This window comes from Cervus canadensis, chromosome 7 (genome assembly GCF_019320065.1).
Source record: "Cervus canadensis isolate Bull #8, Minnesota chromosome 7, ASM1932006v1, whole genome shotgun sequence".
NCBI classification, from domain to species: Eukaryota; Metazoa; Chordata; class Mammalia; order Artiodactyla; family Cervidae; genus Cervus; species Cervus canadensis.
Genome location: NC_057392.1, coordinates 52,774,157 through 52,792,912, shown reverse-complemented (window position 1 = coordinate 52,792,912; position 18,756 = coordinate 52,774,157). Strand labels below are relative to the sequence as shown.

The window sequence follows — 18,756 nt, the reverse complement described above, 5'->3', positions numbered from 1 at the left end:
AAAGAGACTTCTGATGAAAGTGAAAGAGGAGAGTGCAAAGGTTGGCTTAAAGTTCAACATTCAGAAAACTAAGATCATGGCATCTGGTCCCATCACTTCATGGCAAATAGATGGGGAAACAGTGGCAGAATTTATTTATTTATTTATTTATTTATTTATTTTGGGGGTGGGGCTCCAAAACCACTGTAGATAGTGACTGCAGCCATGAAATTAAAAGACACTTACTCCTTGGAAGGAAAGTTATGACCAACCTAGACAGAGACATTACTTTGCCAACAAAGGTCTGTCTAGTCAAGGTTATGGTTTTTTCAGTAGTCATGTATGGATGTGAGAGTTGGACTATAAAGAAAGCTGAGTGCCGAAGAATTGATGCTATTGAACTGTGGTTTTGGAGAAGACTCTTAAGGGTCCTTTGGACTGCAAGGAGACCCAACCAGTCCATCCTAAAGGAGTTCAGTCCTGAGTGTTCATTGGAAGGACTGATGTTAAAGCTGAAACTCCAATGCTTTAGCCACCTGATGTGAAGAGCTGACTCATTTGAAAAGACCCTGATGCTGGGAAAGATTGAAAGTAGGAGAAGAAGGGGATGACAGGATGAGATGGTTGGATGGCATCACCAACTCAATGTACATTAGTTTGAGTAAACTCTGGAAGTTGGTGATGGACAGGGAGGCCTGGCATGCTGCAGTCTATGGGGTCGCAAAGAGTCGAACATGACTAAGCAACTGAACTGAACTGAATAGTTAGATCAAACCCATATGAATAATCCAATATAATGTCTGTATTTTAAGCTCTATAATCTTAATTACATTTGTAAAGTTACTTTTGCCAAGTTAAGTAACATTACAGGTTCCAGAGATTAGGGCATGAAGGCCATCTTGACAACCATGTATTTAGTTCCTTTGGTTTTCTTATCAATGTTATGTAAATTTCAGCGTATGGCATCACTGACTCAATGGACATGGGTTTGAGTGGACTCTGGGAGTTGGTGATGGACAAGGAGGCCTAACGTGTTGGGGTCGCAAAGAATCGGACACCACTGAGCCATTGAACTAAACTGAACTGATTAAGCTTTTTAGCTGAACATTTTTTTTCTTTGTGTTATTGTAACCAGTATTAAAATAATCTTTATAGTTGTTCACTGCTAGTTTATAGTAATATGTTTAATTTTTGTGTGTTGACTGCAGATTATGTAATCTTGCTAACCATATTTAGTTCTATTTATAAATAGATTCCTTAGGACTTTCTGTGTTGAAAATCATGTCATCTGTGTATAGCCTTATTGCACTGGGTAAGGCTTCTAGAATAATGTTGTATAGTACTAAGAATATCCTTTCCTTTCTCCTTAAAGCATTCAGTCTTTTAACATTAGATGTAATGTTAGTTGTAGGTTTTTTTATTAGATGTTCTTTTGCTATTTGTGTAAGTTCCCTCCTATACTTACATTCCTGAGAATTTGTATCCTGAATGGGTATTGAATTTTGTCAAGGACTTTTCCTGCATCAATTGATATGATGTGGTTTTTCTTCTTTAAATCTATGAAAATACTGAAACCAAACTTGAATTCCTGGGATAAACTCTGCTTGATTGTAGAATATCTGTAAATCTGTTTTCTTGTGCTGTCTATGGTAGGTTTTGTGATGAGAGTAATATTGATGCCATTAAATGAATTGGGAACAGTTTTGTCCTCTTTAATTTTCTGGAAGAAATTTTGTAGAATTGATGTTATTAATTCTTTAAATATTTGGTAGAATTCACCAGTGAAACCACCGATGCTTAAATATTTATATTTTGGAAGATTTCTACCTACACATGTAATTTCTTTTTAATAATTATAGGACCATTCAGATTGTCCATTTAATTTTGGGTGAACTTTGGTAACTTGTGGTTTTTGAGATGTTGGTCCATTTTATCTAAATTGTGGCATTTGCATGCCTAGAGTTTTTAGTTTTGCCTTATTACAATTTTAATGCTGTGTAATCAGTAGTGAAATACCCTCTTTTATTCCTAGTATTAGTGATATGTGTTTTACTTTCCTTGTTGATTCTCCTGGCTAAAGGTTTAGCAATTTTATTGTTCTTTTCAAAGAACCAGCTTTTGGTTTTGTTATTTTTTCTATGCATATTATTATTTCTGGTCTAAAAATCTTTGAGCAAGAGAAAAAGGAGGCAACAAAGGAGGAAATGGTTGGATGGCATCACCAACTCAATGGGCATGAGTTTGAGCAAATTCCCAAAGATAGTGAAGGACAGGGAAGCCTGGCATACTGCAGTCCATGGGGTCTCAAAGAGTCGGACACAGCTTAGCGACCGAACAACTGCAGAAGTCTTTATCTCCATTCTTTATTATTTCCCCCATTTTGCTTGCTTGGTGTAGTTTTCTCTTCTTTTTGTAGGTTCTTAAGGTGAAATATTAGATTATTTTCTTGGGGTCTTTATTCTTTTTTTATTGTGAGCTTTTAATACAGAAAATTATTCTCTAAGCACTGACTTAACTGCATCCCATACATTTTGGTATGTTGGATTTTCACTTTTGTTCAGTTCAAAATATTTTCTAATTTCCCTCAAGACTTTCTCTTTGTCCCGTGTATTACTTAGAAGTATATATTTTAATTTTTAAATCTTTGGAGATTTTTCTTATTTATTTTTTTATATTTATGGTTTAATCCTATGGTTAGAGAGTATACTTTGAATTCCTTTAAATTTGTTTAATTTGATTTATGGTACATGATATTGTGGTGAATGCTTATGCATACTTGAAAAGAATGTGCTATTGCTTCCAATTTAGAGTCTTCAAAAAGTTGTTCCATGTACTCTCCGCACGTTTATAGCTACATTCATTAAGAAAGACAAAGTGGAATATGCTAACTTCTTTATCCCCAGATTCAGAGCCTAAAGTTTTTGAAGCAAGACCTGCTCAAACGTTATCAGTATATTAGAAAAAGGAAAAGAAAAATCTAGATGGAATTCATGCTCAAGGAAATAATTGGGCTGCAGGGCTGATCCTGCATGTGGATGACCATCTAGGTTCTGTGACTTGGTGTTAACGTCCAAGTATTCAGTGGACAGGTCAAAGCACAGAGTATCTATCAACCACAAATGAAGCAGATAAAGCTTCATGGTTAGATGAGATTTATCCAACTTAGAGTAACATATTACAGGGGAAAAAATTGCAGGCTCCTAGAACAGAGTGCTAATAAGAACCAAGTTGAAGGACCATGTCCCAACCAGGTTGCTGAGATTCAGAGAGTGACTATGGTCTGATTATGGAGCTGTATATGGAATTAAGGAAACTGATGGATGAATTTAGTCTGTGGTCTTGTAAAATACTGTTGTATAGAAGAAAGAATGAGAAAATGAAGATTCAGAGATAATCTGAATTATTATCTAGGTGTAGATAGCCTAGTTTCAGGCTATCTCCTGGCCAGTGAGAAAATCCAGTGATCAGGGCAAACTCAGAGGTAAGGAAATTTTGAAGCTTAATGTCCCTAGAGAAGGCAGACACTAGAAAGATTAATTTGCATGGATAGATGTTAAAGTGAATATGTAATAACAATCTTTATTATTATGGTGATTACATAAAACTAGGTACATACTTGAAACTTCTTGCTAGGTGATGTAGACATTATACTAGGAAACAATGGCATTGAATATGAGATAAGTACTAATATCTAAGAGGGGAAGTGTGCAATGATCATATAGTAAACAAAATGCAGGGAAGGATGACTAGGAATTTATTGTATGTAGGTTCTAGTCGTCTGAAGCAAAGGCAGAAGCTATTAAACCCCATCACAATAATGTAAACCTAGGTTGTACTTCAGACCATGAGAAACCCTTCATTTTTAGATAGATTCCTTTTCTTTTCTGATTGTTTCTCCAGGTCTAAAAAAACTCAATCCCATTCTCCACAAGACATGAGAATCAAAAGCATATTACTGGACTTCCCTGGTGGTCCAGTGGTTAAGATCCCAAGCTTCCACTGCAGGGGGTGTGGCAGGTTTGATCCTTGATCTGGAAAGTTCTGCATGCTTCAGAATGCAGAAAAAACAAGAAAAGAAAGAAAAGAAAAAAAAAATGGTATTACTTGTAACAATAGTAAACTTCTGAGGCTGAATGCAAGTCTATGTTAAATGAATCAATCTTCTCAGAAACGTTTCAGACCATTGGTACCTTTAGTCTTTTAAAACCAGCCTGCACAATCATATTTTCTTTTCAGTCTGATTTATTCTGATTCATCATAGGGCAGGACTGACCCTGGATTTGTATTTGCACACATTAGATTAAGTTTACCTTGGTAACCTGACTCCTTGTTGCCTCCAGAATAATCCAGTTGCTCCTGGAATTATCAATTTAGACTCTCAATCACACACTAATTAGAATGTCTTCAAAGTGTTGCCATAGGAACTCAGCAGCTTATAAACAGGCAAATTGTGAAAGTATAGAGGTGTGAGGCTTTTTTTTTTTTAATAGCCAAAAACAATTTGGGAGGTTAGAATCCTTTATCATAGCTGAGTATTGGAACTGAGATTACTTTGCCTTATATCAGCAATTAAATGTCTACTTGCTCTCTGTTGACAAGGACTATACAGAATTATTAATTACTTTTGTTAATGTCTTGGATGAGGACATAGGTGGAATGTTCATCAAGTTTATGGATGACACAAAACTAGGAGCATAACAGTTATTGTGATGATCGACTCAGGAATCAAATTGATTTCAAGACAGAATTTAGTGGCAATCCATCCAATATATGCCTGGAGGAATGACCTCCATATAGCATAAATTGATCACCAAATCATTCCTCTGATCAGAAAATGTCAGTGATTCCCTCTTTGCCATTTAAATTAAATCCCAAGTTCTTAGCCTACTGTTCAAGATCGTGCAATATTCTGATCCTAAAACCCCATGCTTTCTACCAAAATCTTTATAGTTCTTTTCCTAATACCCTGTGCTTGAGTCAAACTGAATTATTTATAGATGATTTCCTATTTATGTTCCATGCTTTCCTCTGAGCATTATTCTCCACTGAGTTTCTTTCCCGCACACTTTCCTTCTGCCTCAATTCTAAATTTCCAAACCACTTCTTTCAGTTTAAAGCTACCTCTTCTATTTAGTCTTCTTTGACTGCCTTAGCTGGAGTAATCTCTTTCTTTTGCTAATCTTCAATAACACTTATCAGCGCCTCTCTATTTTTATCACTTTACTTTGTATTGCAGCTATTTCTTGTACATACTTTAAGTTTCTGTTAGACTCTGCTTAGTGCTCAAACTTCCGTCTGATAAATCTTTGAATATCTTGTAGTGCCTCTGCATGTCTATTGTTCAAAGTTGATGATGCTGAAGTGGTTTGCATGTGGTTTATTTCCTCTACTGGGGATAAGTGCCTTTAGAGAAGGCCCTACATTTTGCTTGAGAGAGGTCTCTGCAATTATAGGCTAGTGACTTGTAAATAGAAAGTGTTCAATACATGTTTTATTGAATTAAAGAATGCTGAAAGGAAAACTCCCTAAGGTAATGGTATAAGGATTAGAAGGGAGTGGTGGTGTTAAGAAACAGACATTTAATTTCTGAGATAAAATGTTGTTTAAGATATAATAAACTCTCCTGTGATTTGTGTTGCTGTTGTTCAGTTGCCAAGTCATGTCTAACTCTTTGCAACCCCATGAACTTCATGCAAGTCCAGCATGCCAAGCTTCCCTGTCCCTCGCCATCTCCTGTAGTTTGCCCAAGTTCATGTTCAATGAATCGGTGATGCCATCCAACCATCTCATCCTCTCTTGTACCCTTTTCCTCCTGCCATCGATCTTTCCGAGCATCAGGATCTTTTCCAGTGAGTTGGCTCTTCATGTTAGGTGGCCAAAGTATGAAGCTTCAGCTTCAGCATCAGTCCTTCCAAAGAGTATTCAGGGTTGATTTCCTTTAAGATTGACTGGTTTGATCTCCTTGCTTTCCGAGGGACTCTGATGTACAGTCATGCTAAGAAAGAAGCACATTAGAGATTTTTGGTGATGTGTGGCCAATAGAGGTGACAAGTGTATGAAACTTGCATCCTCCTTTAAAATGAACACACATTCTGGATGGCTTGAACAATACTGGTTTATACGTTTTGTTTCAGTGTAGCACCCTTATAAATGTCCCGTTTCAAATGCTGTTAGTAGGTCACCCTATTTATTAAATACTTCTGTGATTTTTAGACTACTGTGTTACTGTGAAACTTGTGGCATAGGCTAATATTTGGGATAATAGATGTAGTTTGTCAGGTGTGGATATAAATCTCATCTCTGCCACCTTCTAGAAGTATGATCTGGACAAGTTACCAAGACCTCTGTAATTACCCCCGTATGGCTGTTATGTTCAAAACAGAGAGTGGAGGTCCTTGATATGGAATTTCTCAGTAATATTCAGGTTTCAGTATTTATAACCCCACAGAGGTTTTATCAGGGGCCAGATATGTCTAGAGTAGAGGGGAAAGAAATAGTTAACAGAGTTGTTATACCTCCAGCCCTTCTGCATCAAAGATCACACAACCAAATAAAAGGGCATCTTTCTTGCTAGTGAACTGTTTCAGCTGGTTACCAGCAGAAGGGCTAAAGATCACAGAAACTGGAATCCAGCTTCATCATTTGTCTCTTGACTAGGAAGAGTAGAACAGGCACAGTAAGACATGAGGGTTATACATTTCCCTTTGCTATAAATTCAGAGTATGGTGGACTGCAAACCAAGTCTGAATCTAGGATTTCTAGACTTTCTGTTCCTCACTAAGAAGAAAAAGTGTCTAGATAATAAAACATTTCCAAGTGGAAATAAACCAAGACAATATGATGAAGGGTAAGAAGAACAAACTTATCTGCCGGAAATTCAACTCTGATGAAAAAAAAAATCTAAAAAAATATTTTTAAGTAGGCAGAGTTCAGTGATTAAGAGACCATTCTAGAGCCAGGCTGTTGTAATTTAATCATTACCCTACCACTTTCTGGGATTTCTCAGGTGCTACCAGTGGTAAAGAATCTGCCTGCTAAGGCAGGAGACTCAAGAGATGAGAGTTTGTTCGCTGGGACTTCAGGAAGATCCCCTGGAGAAGGGAATGGCAACCCACTCCAGTATTCTTGCCTGGAAAATTCCATGGACAGAGGAGCCTGGCAGACTACAGTCCATGGGGTTGCAAAGAGTTGGATGTGACTGAGCATGCACAAGCTAGATGCACCAGTTACCCTTTTCTAGCCAAAGTATCTTTTATGTTATTTACACTTGTCTCAGTTTTCTTATCTGTAATATGGTGACATAAAAAAAGCCTATTTTCCTGGTTGGTTCTGACAATATTAACATTGTAAAATTGTTATAATTTTATGGTTGTGTTATATTTTTTATAAATATAAAAATGTGTTATTATAAATATAATTGTATTTTTGTGTTAATATTGTAAAAGTCTTAAAGCAGTTCCTAGTCAATAGTCAGGCTATATATGCACTAGTATTATTTAAGCACTTGAGGGTAATAAGTTCTCTCCTTACCTTTATGTTTGCATTGACAGGATGGGACTTCTGTGGTGTATAATGAGTCTGTACTTCTATGGGATCCTGCAAAGCGATGCCTCAGGTAAGTGAATGTCTTTTAACAATCTATTAAGATGCAGAGAACATGTAGGGTAATGTTGTATGTCTGAAAATGGGTTAAGAAAACATAATGTTGCTTATTTCCACTGACTTCTGTGGTAATATAAAATCTTATATTTGACAGAATCATATAATTGTGATGGTGGCAAGAACTACTGAAATCTTTAGTCTTTATGGGGCAAAGTACACTGGGAGGACTGGTTGGGTGTGTTTACTTATAGGAATTTTTCCTCACCTTCACGTCTAAGGCAACTAGAATCGTATTTCTTCCCCTTACCTCAGGTCCTATGGGAAAAGAAATGACAGTGATAGTGGATGACTTCTGAGTTCCAAACTTGAGCTAGTGGCAGAGAAAGCCTTGGTGGTAACAGCCCATTGATACCTTATAAAAACAAATAAATAAGGATAGTTTTGCTCTGATGACTCCTGCAATGCAGGGGACACAAGAGACACAGGTTCAGTCCTTCAGTTGGGAAGATCCTCTGGAGAAGGAAATGACAATCTTGCCTGAAAAATCCCATGGACAGAGGAGCCTGGAGGCCTACAGTCCAAAGGGTCACAGAGAGTTGGACATGGCTGAACAGCTAAGCACACGGAGAACACACATATAGGAAGGAAAGAACCTATCGTTAGGCTCATTCTTTCTTTGGATGTTGCTTCACAAGCATAAGAAGATGCAGCCAAAATATTTATTGAGTTTAAATAACCAAACTCAGCTATCTTGGACATGGATCATATGACATCAGAGTTACAGGGGACTTGAAAGTCTGTCTTCGTAGATCTCATCTCATCTGTAGAAGTACTTCTCAGAACTATTTGATGGTACCTCTAACTAGTGATCATCTCATTTTGGCCCATGATGTCTTTGGACTGATCACATTATTAGAAAAATTTTAGTACGTGTAACTGAAATTTGTCTTTTGTCACATCCATACATTTTTTTTGGTTCAACTGCTTGATTTAAATGGAAAATACCTCATTCCATGAGTCTCTACTTTTAATTCAAGGAACAGAGTTATCTTCATTTAAAAAAAAACAAAAAACCTTCCCATGTATAATTTCCCTGAAGATCATGGATCATACTTTGAATCTCATTGATTTAATTCTTCTTCTATGTGAGAGGCCATCAGAGATGTTCAACAGAGGTCACCAAACCATGGCCATGTTCTCCAGTATATACCTTCAACTGTTCTTCATGTGGCGTGGATTTAAGCCTTCCTATCATCTTGATTACTTTTCCTTTGTGTGTTTTGGTTTTGCTACATCACTTAAGGCATTTTATTGGAAACCAAAAACAGCACTAAAGGAGTGGTATAACTTGGACAGAGTACAGCTCAAAGCCAAGAGAAGGAGAGATAACTTCTAACCTCGTTGGCCCTTAGAGGCTTTACAGAGGAGAGGATATATTATAAGCAGGACTGATATTCAACTGGGATGCTCTAGTATAGAGCTCTACTGCCTGTTTAAACCAGCGTCTACCCTGCTTAATTGAGTGTCCCATTTGACTGGACAGTTCCCTGATGTCCTGATTTTAAATATGCTGAGTATAACCCCTGATTGTAGTTTCTTATTTCATTTAGTTCTATCCTTGAATGGTATCTTCTTACAGAAGCAATCCTTAACCATCTTAACTAAAATAGCCCAGTCAATCACTCCAGTCCTCTATCCTTCTTTAGTTTTCTTCTTAACACTCATTTTTTTTGTCACTATATCAATCATTCTCATCCTTCTCTTCTCCTCCTGCTCTTTTTTCATTTTCTTTTTCCTTTCCAATCCCTGTTTTCTTCTCCTTTCTTTCTTTCTCTCTCTCTCTTCCTCTGTTCCTTCCTATTTCTCTGCTTTTAAGGTCCCCAAGGACAGGGACTTGTCCATTTTGTCTGTTAACCCATACACTTGGAGTAAAGATTGACACAGACACATAGTAGGAACTCAATGTTTATATATATATACGGATAGATATATGATGGGCATAGATATATATATATATATATATATATATATATATATATATATATATATATATAAAATGAATGAAAAGCTGTCCCTTCATATTGTTTTTTTGGCCCAAGTTGGTCAACTATATAATTGGTCAGTTATAAAGTTTATAATAGAACTTGTTTGTATTCATACTAGCAATTCGTCAATGTGGTTTTATGTCCTCACCTTGAAGGGAAATGGAAAAATGACCTTGTTAACCTTGTTAGAGATCAATGAATTCTCAGGAGTTAGTGGCTCATTAGTGCTGGTGCCTCCCCACTGGTCCTGGCAGAGTTGCTTTTCTGAATGACCTTTACTGTAATCCATCCAAAGAGCACCCCCCACCACCCCCTCAGATGTTGTTGGAGAGTGAGCTTTTTACCCAGGAACTGACTCATAATTCTGCCAGGGAAGCTGACTTCTTGAATAAAACACGTTCTCATACCAGCCCCATTGAGTCACCATGGGAGCAGGAAACATGTTGTAATGCCCTCGGCCCATCTGGCCCATATTCATTTGCCTTCCTTATGAAAAGGTATATTGTGTCTGTGTCAGTGATGCACTTCCTAATTGGAAGGAGAGGAACAAAAAGTAAGTGTTATTGACAAAAATAAAAGGGGAACCGGCTCTGAGCTGTGAGAGGGAGAAAGGGATCCGATGAAGCAACCTCTCGTGCATCATGCCTTTTACAACAGTGTAGATGACAGCAGATGGTTAGTCTTTCGTAAGGTCCTTCCTATGCTTCAGGTACCCATGTTAACGGGACCACAGGATTGATGTAAACAAAGAGAGATCTCTTGAAAACCCTAGAGCTCTGTCCATGTTTGTGATATTTGTTTTATCTTGTTCCTCTGGACCCCTTCATGTGGACCCTTCTCTAAAGGAAAGTACCAAATTTTAAAAAGAAATCACAACCACACAACAACTTTATTTCTGTGTAGTGCATTTCAAATAAAGTCAACTGGACTTTAAGGTACACGATTCTGACTAGAAAACATAGTCTTTCTATACCAATCCTGTGATTTCCAGCTTCACTGGGGAGTGTGGGGTCAACATTTCATTTCTGATGGTAATAAAAGCAAATAATCAAAGATCAGTATTTACTCTCTTCTAAGGAATTAAAGCTTGAAATGATTTTAATAGTGATAATATAATGTAACAGTTATAAAGGTGATAATAAAGCTCCCTTTGCTGAAATACAATTTTGTTTGAAGTTTACATATTCTTTGTCATTTAGTTCTCACACCTAAAACACAGCAGTCAAGGTATTTTAACTCCCTTTTAGGGGTCAGAAAATTAGAATCAAAGTGGCTGAGAGAACTATCCAAAGTCATACAGCTAATACGTAACAAAACTGTGACTGCAACTATTTTCTCGGTTCCTAAGATAGGTATTATTTTTACTAAATACATTCCCCTTGGACTCTACTAGCATATAAATAATTTAGAAAAATATATTAAGATCCCAGGGGTCATGAGTTTTGTTAATTATTAAAGGACCACCCTATAATAGATTGCTATGTTTTTCATTAACACATGGGAATTATTTTTACCCCTCCCCCTTCACCCTCATTTGAGATGTTTTCCACCCACAAGGAAGAAAATCAATGTAATGTAAGCCCAAGACTCAATATTCCCATTTTTGCTTATCATACAATTAAATATTTCCAATACTATATGCAAAGAAGTTCTCCTTTGCAAGAATTCTAAAAGCAAACTGATTTGCCACACACTTCTCTTTTGGTGTGTTTCTTTGGCAGCAGGTTAGAAAGTTGAACTGTTAAAGTCACCTTTAGAGTAGAAGTAAATATTTGGAAATTGTGATTCCAAGTTGGGAAGGTAGTTAGAATGGTACCATATATAATCTGATGAATTTGAAAAATACTGCCATCTCAAAATTATTTGCTGCAGACCATATGAAAAATGATAACCATGAATTTTCTTCCTCAAATGCACGCGCGCGTGCACACACACACATCTTTAAATACAGCTTTTTCTTTCAGAGTCAGCAAACTGTTGACTGTGTGCCAGGTGCAGGGCTAGATTTTTCACACATTATCATTAGCTTCAGAGATGGGGTGTAGAGATTCTTACAACCCTCTTATAGATTAGGAAATATAGAGCCAGGGTGGGGGCCGAGTAGGGAGGAAAAGGTGAGAAGGGAGGGTGGGGTTGGCCTCAGTTAGCAGTTTCAAAGGCCATCTTTCCTCCAAAAGCCAAGCTCTTTCTTTTGGACCACATTGCCTAACCTTAAGGCTTTCTTATGCTAACAGAGGTAAGAGTCCCTGATTTTTTAATCATTATTTTTAAGAAATATGCAGAGAGTGGAAATAATAGTGTGACTTATTGGGAATGAATTACACTATGTAAAATAAATAAATAAGTAAAAGCATTGTGGCTTAGCAGGAATCAAGATATTGATTCAGGTTCTGACTGTTTCACTTAATGAGCTGTTTAATGACATTAAAGACATTTAATCATGCTGTTTCTCTGTGTCCTTACATATAAACCAAAGCAACCAACCTATTAGCAACAGAAGAGCTAACCATCCAGCCAACTAGACCAACTGACAATAGCAAAATCTCAACCAATTCTTCATTATTGCTTTTTTATTAAAGAACATTGTGGGTCTTACAATAAACCATGGACATATCCAGGATACACCATTCCTATTATTTAATTACTTCTAATGACAAATGTTTATCTTACAATGATTTCACTTTATTCTGAATATCATGTGTTTGACCATTTCATATTGTTAGAATCCAGGGTAAATAAAGAAAAGTTCTTATTGTAAGAATCTTAGTCAAGTCTGAGAGAAAGAAGAAAAACTAAATACCAAACAAAATTGCATGAGAGAGCAGAGATAGTTATTAATCCTGTAGGGCAGTATTGAAGATTTCTCAATCAAAGAACAACTGTTCTTTTCTAGGAGAAAATACATCTCTTATTTGGGAACAGAATAGTTCAGTTTTGCTGAAGGGATAGTGTGAAGGTGTTTAGAAGCCAAGCCAGAAAGGCAGGTTGGGAACAGATTGTGGAGGACAGGAATCCCTGCAGGTGAAGGAAATATTTGTGTTTAATGTATTTTAGATACACTTGGGTAGTTCTTTGTTGTTGTTTTTCTTCTACAGGGATCTATTGTATTTTAGTGCCAAGCAATGGGTCCTTCAGTTTGGGGCAAAGATTCAATTTGTTGCCAGCTCCCGTGGTCTCATATTATTTGAATGTGCTTTTTGAAAAACTCCTTACTTGGGTGTACTTGTGACATTCAGTCCTATCTCTGTTGCTCATGGCTGGTCATCCTGAACACATTTTGTTTCTATGCAATTTAGTCCAAACATTTAAAGAATGTGAGAAGAATATGGTTCATTTTATTCTTAGACCTAAAGGTCATTGGAATTATAACATTCACCCTGATGTCCTTTAAATGTTTCTTCTTGGGAGCAGGTATCTTCACTCTTCGTTTATTTTTCTTTTAAAGGCTTTGAAAGATTGATGTTTATGTTTAGTTACTTGTACTTCCCAAAGGTGGGTATTGAAAAGATATTAGGGTACCACAATTTATTGGTGTGATGCTGACTTTGTAGTTATAAAGTCTCTAGAAAGGCTTCTTGTAATACAGTGATAATTCTATGTTTAGAAAAATGACCTGATTTTTCCTTCACATGTATGAATTAAGAGAAGACTCTATTTTTGCAGGGGATATGTGAGTATATATGGTTCTCAGTGACAATGTCTGGCTTATAAGACCTTCTTCTGCCCTTTGAATCACCTTTGTTTCTGCAGGCCCATCCCACCCCTCACCCTGTAACATTTGTTTCTGCCATATTTAGATGAGCTTTAGAGAACCAAATCACCATCTGATTACCACTGACTCACTACTGGGCCAGTCCTCACCCATTTTACTTCACTATTTTTAAAAAAGCTTTTCTATTTAATAGATGAATTTCTTTAAAAAATAAAATATACTTCTATCCTCAATATTAAAAAAAAAAAAACCCCAAAGATTGCTTTATTCTAAAATCCACTGGGTTTTGCAATTGTTCATTTATTTTTGAGGGTCAGGGAGAAAATAGATAAATTTTATAAATAATATGAGAACCTTGGTCATAATTTCAAATACCTGCCATACAAACCTATAAAAGCAATGTACAGAATTGCCTTCTTTTGTCTTTCTCTGTTTTAGAGGCAGTAGGAACAATGAAAATACAAGATGGTTGAGAAAATCAGAGAAAAGAGACAAAACAATCACATACTTGATCATCTAGACTTGGCTGAGTTCTGTTATTTTCATGAATTTCTTTTCTCCTTCTGCCATCAGAATCAAAACTCCTGGCAAAATTTTACATTATTAGGAAATAAATACCCTTTCCTACAGTGTTCATAAAGTCTGTAGTAATAGTTTAAGGCTCTTTGCCATCATTATTATTTTTTTTTTTTTTTAACTTCCAAGATACTTTCCTATTTTTTGAAGTACTCCTTAAGCTAGGCAGGCGTATGCATTTAAAAAAAAATATTGGAGTTTGGTTGATTTACAGTGTATGCACAGCAAAGTGAGTCAGCTATACATATACATATATCCATTCTTTCTTAGATTCTTTTCCCATAGAGGTCATTACTGTGCATTTTGATATATACTACACTGTACTGATGTTTGCATTTTTCCCGTAACTTATATAACAGAACATTGTGGTCCCTTTAAAGTTTGGGCTTTCCATGCCAGGGAGAGGGATGAACTGAAGAGTATTTGCCAACTATGCTTCCTTCAAGGAACTTATACAGATACTCAAAAGAAATAGAAAGAGAGGTCATCCATCAGTCACTGGTAGCTTTTTCTATATAAATATAGCTCTTTATTAATATAATACTGTGGGTTTTATTTGATTCTTAGTTGAAATAAAGATCTCTATTAGTGTTAAGGCTAACACAGATATACAAATTATTGTTCTCAAGCAGTTCTCAACCATTGTTGACCATTATTTACTCTAGCTTTGTTTACCCTTTTTCACTTTGGGAAGACACCTCTAATCATTCATTGTGGACTAGTTTGCTGTTCAGACATTTTATACTTAATAGATTAAATTGATGCACCAGAGTTAATTCTGTCCTTCCCTAGATCTTTGGGACTTCAGATGGCCCCAGAACTCTTAATGAAGTAATTTTTGCTTTTCACTTAGAAAGCCTTAATTTTATCCTCATATTTTCTAATTTGCTTTGGACTTTTTGATCTATCTAGTCTTCTGGGGAAAACTGAATTACTCTTACACAGGACTTTTTGACATCCATGGCTTGCTTCTAAATGTCTTTTCAGTGGTTTTTTATTGTCCACTAAAGATAAAGGAAAACAAAGAGGAGTGGGGGTGAGGAGAGAAGAGGAAAGAAAAAGGAGAGATGAAGAAAGAGAAGAGATAGTGATAGAGACAGAGACACATAGAGAGAGATACAAAGACAAAGAGCTACAGAGAGTCTTTCCATAGAGGAACGTTGCTGTATTTGATGCAATCTCAGTTATATACTTTTTCAGGTCATTAAAAAAAAAAAAAACACTTTTAACAGAAATACCACACTTAAATACTCTCCCTTTCTAACTGAACTTTACATTGGATGGTATCATTTCAGAATAGCTCAGCTTCTGTTGTTTATCTCTACATTCTTTTTCCTTTCTTCTTTGTATTTTAAAATGATGAGATGAAATAGAAGCCTTAAATATTATAGGAGTTTCCTTGTATCTAGTGTTCTTCTAGTCAAGAGTGCCATTAGCATCTTCAAGATACTTGTATTGTGAAGGCAGAATACGGCAGAGATGATAGAGGCATCGAACTGCACACTGCCGGCATGGTAATGAAGGAAGAGGAGACGGCAGGCAAGGGTGTTCCCTTATGCACTCTGCATACATAAGGTCTAGGGCAGAAACAATCTGCTATTTACAATTGACACTGAGATGTAACACGTATTTTCTATTAGCAGTGTATTGCTTGAGGCTCAGTAGAAACCCAGCTTGTATTTAGGTCTAAGAGGAAGGTATTGCTTTGTTTGGAGGATGGTTGAAATAATGGAAATTGTGAATAAAGCAGTTAGTAAATGGAAGTGTTGGAGGAGTCCCTCCCATGGCATGCACTATTCTAAGTGAGATGCTAAGGGGAATTTCAGGAAGAAAGTAAAGTCAGGGTCTTTGTTTCTGATTACTTATTAAAGCTAGCTCTTAGCTATTTCACCTTTATTACTCTAAATATCCTATTATTAAAAATGTTCTTCCTCTCATCTACAATGCAATGATAACTTATGACTGCAAAAATGGCCATGAAGCATTATGTAATATTGGATTTTTTAATCATAAAGGAAGATCTTGTTAAACTAAGCGTGATTTTAAATATCTTTTATTCTAATTCTCTGTAAATTGGTAATAACTATATAGTGGAATGTGTGTGTTTAATAAAAAAGAAGGAAGGTGAGGGGGATAACATTAATTGAATTAGAGAGTTGTGTATGTGTATGTATTAACACAAAATATTACATAAATTTCTAAATAACCTCATAAGATAGCGATAAATGTTTTCATCTGTCTTTACCAGTGAGGAACTCCAGATTCAGAAAAGTGAATTTAAAAAGTTCAATTAACTTAAAAGCCCTATTATTAGGGCTTCCCAGGTGGCTCAGTGGTGAAGAATCTGCCTGCCAATGCAGGAGACTTCAGTTCAGTCCCTGGGTTGGGAAGATACCCTGAAGAAGGAAATGGCAACCCACTCCAGTATTCTTGCTGGGAAATCCCAAGGACAGAGGAGCCTGGCAGACTACAGTCCATGGCGTCTGAGAGTCGGACACAGTTTAGCAACTAAACAACATAACTATTACTCAGTGGTAAAACTTGTCTACATGACTGACTTTAAAATGCACACTGTTTGCTCAGTACCATGCTACCACTGAATTCTTTATGATTAAAACTTCATTTTCTAAATATGCCAACCCAAACTGTCTGTCAATAATTGATACATAGCACACACATTTGAAAGGAAACATTCAGCCAATTAAAAAAACAGAGAACATAGGATATGAATTTTTCATGGTGCAAATACTATGTCAAAATTGATTTGTTGCTTCCTGAAGCATATACAGTGCACTCAGTTGAGTTCAGTTCAGTCACTCAGTCGTGTCCGACTCTTTGCAACCCCATGAATCGCAGCACGCCAGGCCTCCCTGGCCATCAACAACTCCCAGTTTACTCAAACTCATGTCCATTGAGTTGGTGATGCCATCCAACCATCTCATCCTCTTTTGTCCCCTTCTCCTGCACCCAATCCCTCCCAGCATCAGGGTCTTTTCCAATGAGTCAACTTGTTGCATGAGGGGGGCAAAGTATTGGAGTTTCAGCTTCAGCATCAGTCCTTCCAATGAACACCCAGGACTGATCTCCTTTAGGAGGGACTGGTTGGATCTCCTTGCAGTCCAAGGGACCCTCAAGAGGCTTCTCCAACACCACAGTTCAAAAGCATCAATTCTTCGGTTCTCAGCTTTCTTCACAGTCCAACTCTCACATCCATACATGACTACTGGAAAAATCATAGCCTTGACTAGACGGACCTCTGTTGGTTAAGTAATGTCTCTGCTTTTTAATATGCTGTCTAGGTTGATCATAACTTTCCTTCTAAGGAATAAGTGTCTTTTAATTTCAAGGCTGCAGTCACCATCTGCAGTGATTTTGGAGCCCCAAAAAATAAACTCTGTCACTGTTTCCACTGTTTCCCCATCTATTTCCCATGAAGTGATGGGACCAGATGCCGTGATCTTGGTTTTCTGAATGTTGAGCTTTAAGCCAACTTTTGCACTCTCCTCTTTCACTTTCATCAAGAGACTTTTTAGTTCCTCTTTACTTTCTGCCGTAAGGGTGGTGTAATCTGCATATCCGAGGTTATTGATATTTCTCCCAGTAATCTTGATTCCAGCTTGTGCTTCTTCCAGCCCAGTGTTTCTCATGATGTACTCTGCATATGTTAAATAAGCAGGATGACAATACACAGCCTTGATGTACTCCTTTTCCTATTTGGAACCAGTCTGTTGTTCCACGTCCAGTTCTAACTGTTGCTTCCTGGACTGCACACAGGTTTCTCAGAAGTCAGGTCAGGTGGTCTGGTATTCCCATCTCTTTCAGGATTTTCCACAGTTTATTGTGATTCACACAGTCAACGGCTTTGGCATAGTCAATAAAGCAGAAATAGATGTTTTCCTGAACTCTCTTGCTTTTTTCATGATCCAGTGGATGTTGGCAATTTGATCTCTGGTTCCTCTGCCTTTTCTAAAACCAGCTTGAACATCTGGAAGTTCTCGGTTCATGTATTGCTGTGACAGAATGATCTCTGTTCGTTTCCAAGGCAAACCATTCAATATCAAGGTATTCAAGGTTAAGTTGGCATTATTCATTTGGCTTCCCATGTCACTAACTCTGAAATGTTAGTTGGAACTCGTTGTCTTTTCCTTCTGGCCCAAGTACAGCAGGCTCTTTCCCTCCTCTTAAGTGTTTTGGAACTTGGCAAATTATGTTTTCATGTGGCTCAGACATTTTTAGATATATACCACCACAACTTAGCTCAGTTGTGTCTGACTCTTGGCAACTCCATGAACACATAGCTCACCAGGCTCTTATGTTGATGAGAATTTCCCGGCAAGAATACTGGAGTGGCTTGCCATTTCCTACTCCAGATCATCTTCCTGACCCAGGTATCGAATCTGAGTCTCTTGTGTCTCCTGAATTGGCAGGCAGATTCTTTACCAACTATACCACCTGGGACACATTTTAGATGTATAGTCTTAGAAAATAATTTTCAGTCTAAAAATGCCAGTTTTTTTCCTGCTAGGCTTTAGTGGTGTTTGGGTATGAATTTTGAAATTTGGTGGTAGAGTCACTCCGAGTTCCATTTTATTCCTGGCGGGCCTGGAATATTTTATCTTTTTTCATTATAGAAACCGTTACTTTTTGTGTATGTGAGTGAGTGAGTGACTGTGTGTGTATTGAAGGACAGAGGGAGCAAATGTACCCACTGAACTGAGAAGCATCTTGAGGCTGAAAAATAAGGCAGGTGGCTCATTATAGTCAATGGATCAGTTTCTTATGTGTAACTTACAGGGTGGGATCTGGATTGGGTAGACAAGTATTCAGAAGCATTTGCAGCTG

General features: G+C 37.1%; 1 protein-coding gene across 4 annotated transcripts in view; it reads left to right on the top strand.

The window, feature by feature from the left end:
* Nucleotides 1–18,756, top strand: part of LOC122444794 (interleukin 1 receptor accessory protein) — a 139,792-nt gene that overhangs the window by 46,129 nt on the left and 74,907 nt on the right. For all 4 annotated transcript variants that reach the window (XM_043473419.1, XM_043473421.1, XM_043473420.1 and 1 more), the window contains exon 2: nt 7,530–7,594. In XM_043473419.1, the coding sequence (XP_043329354.1) occupies nt 7,531–7,594 (64 nt within the window). In that variant the 5' untranslated portion in view covers nt 7,530. The remainder of the gene's footprint in view (nt 1–7,529; nt 7,595–18,756) is intronic.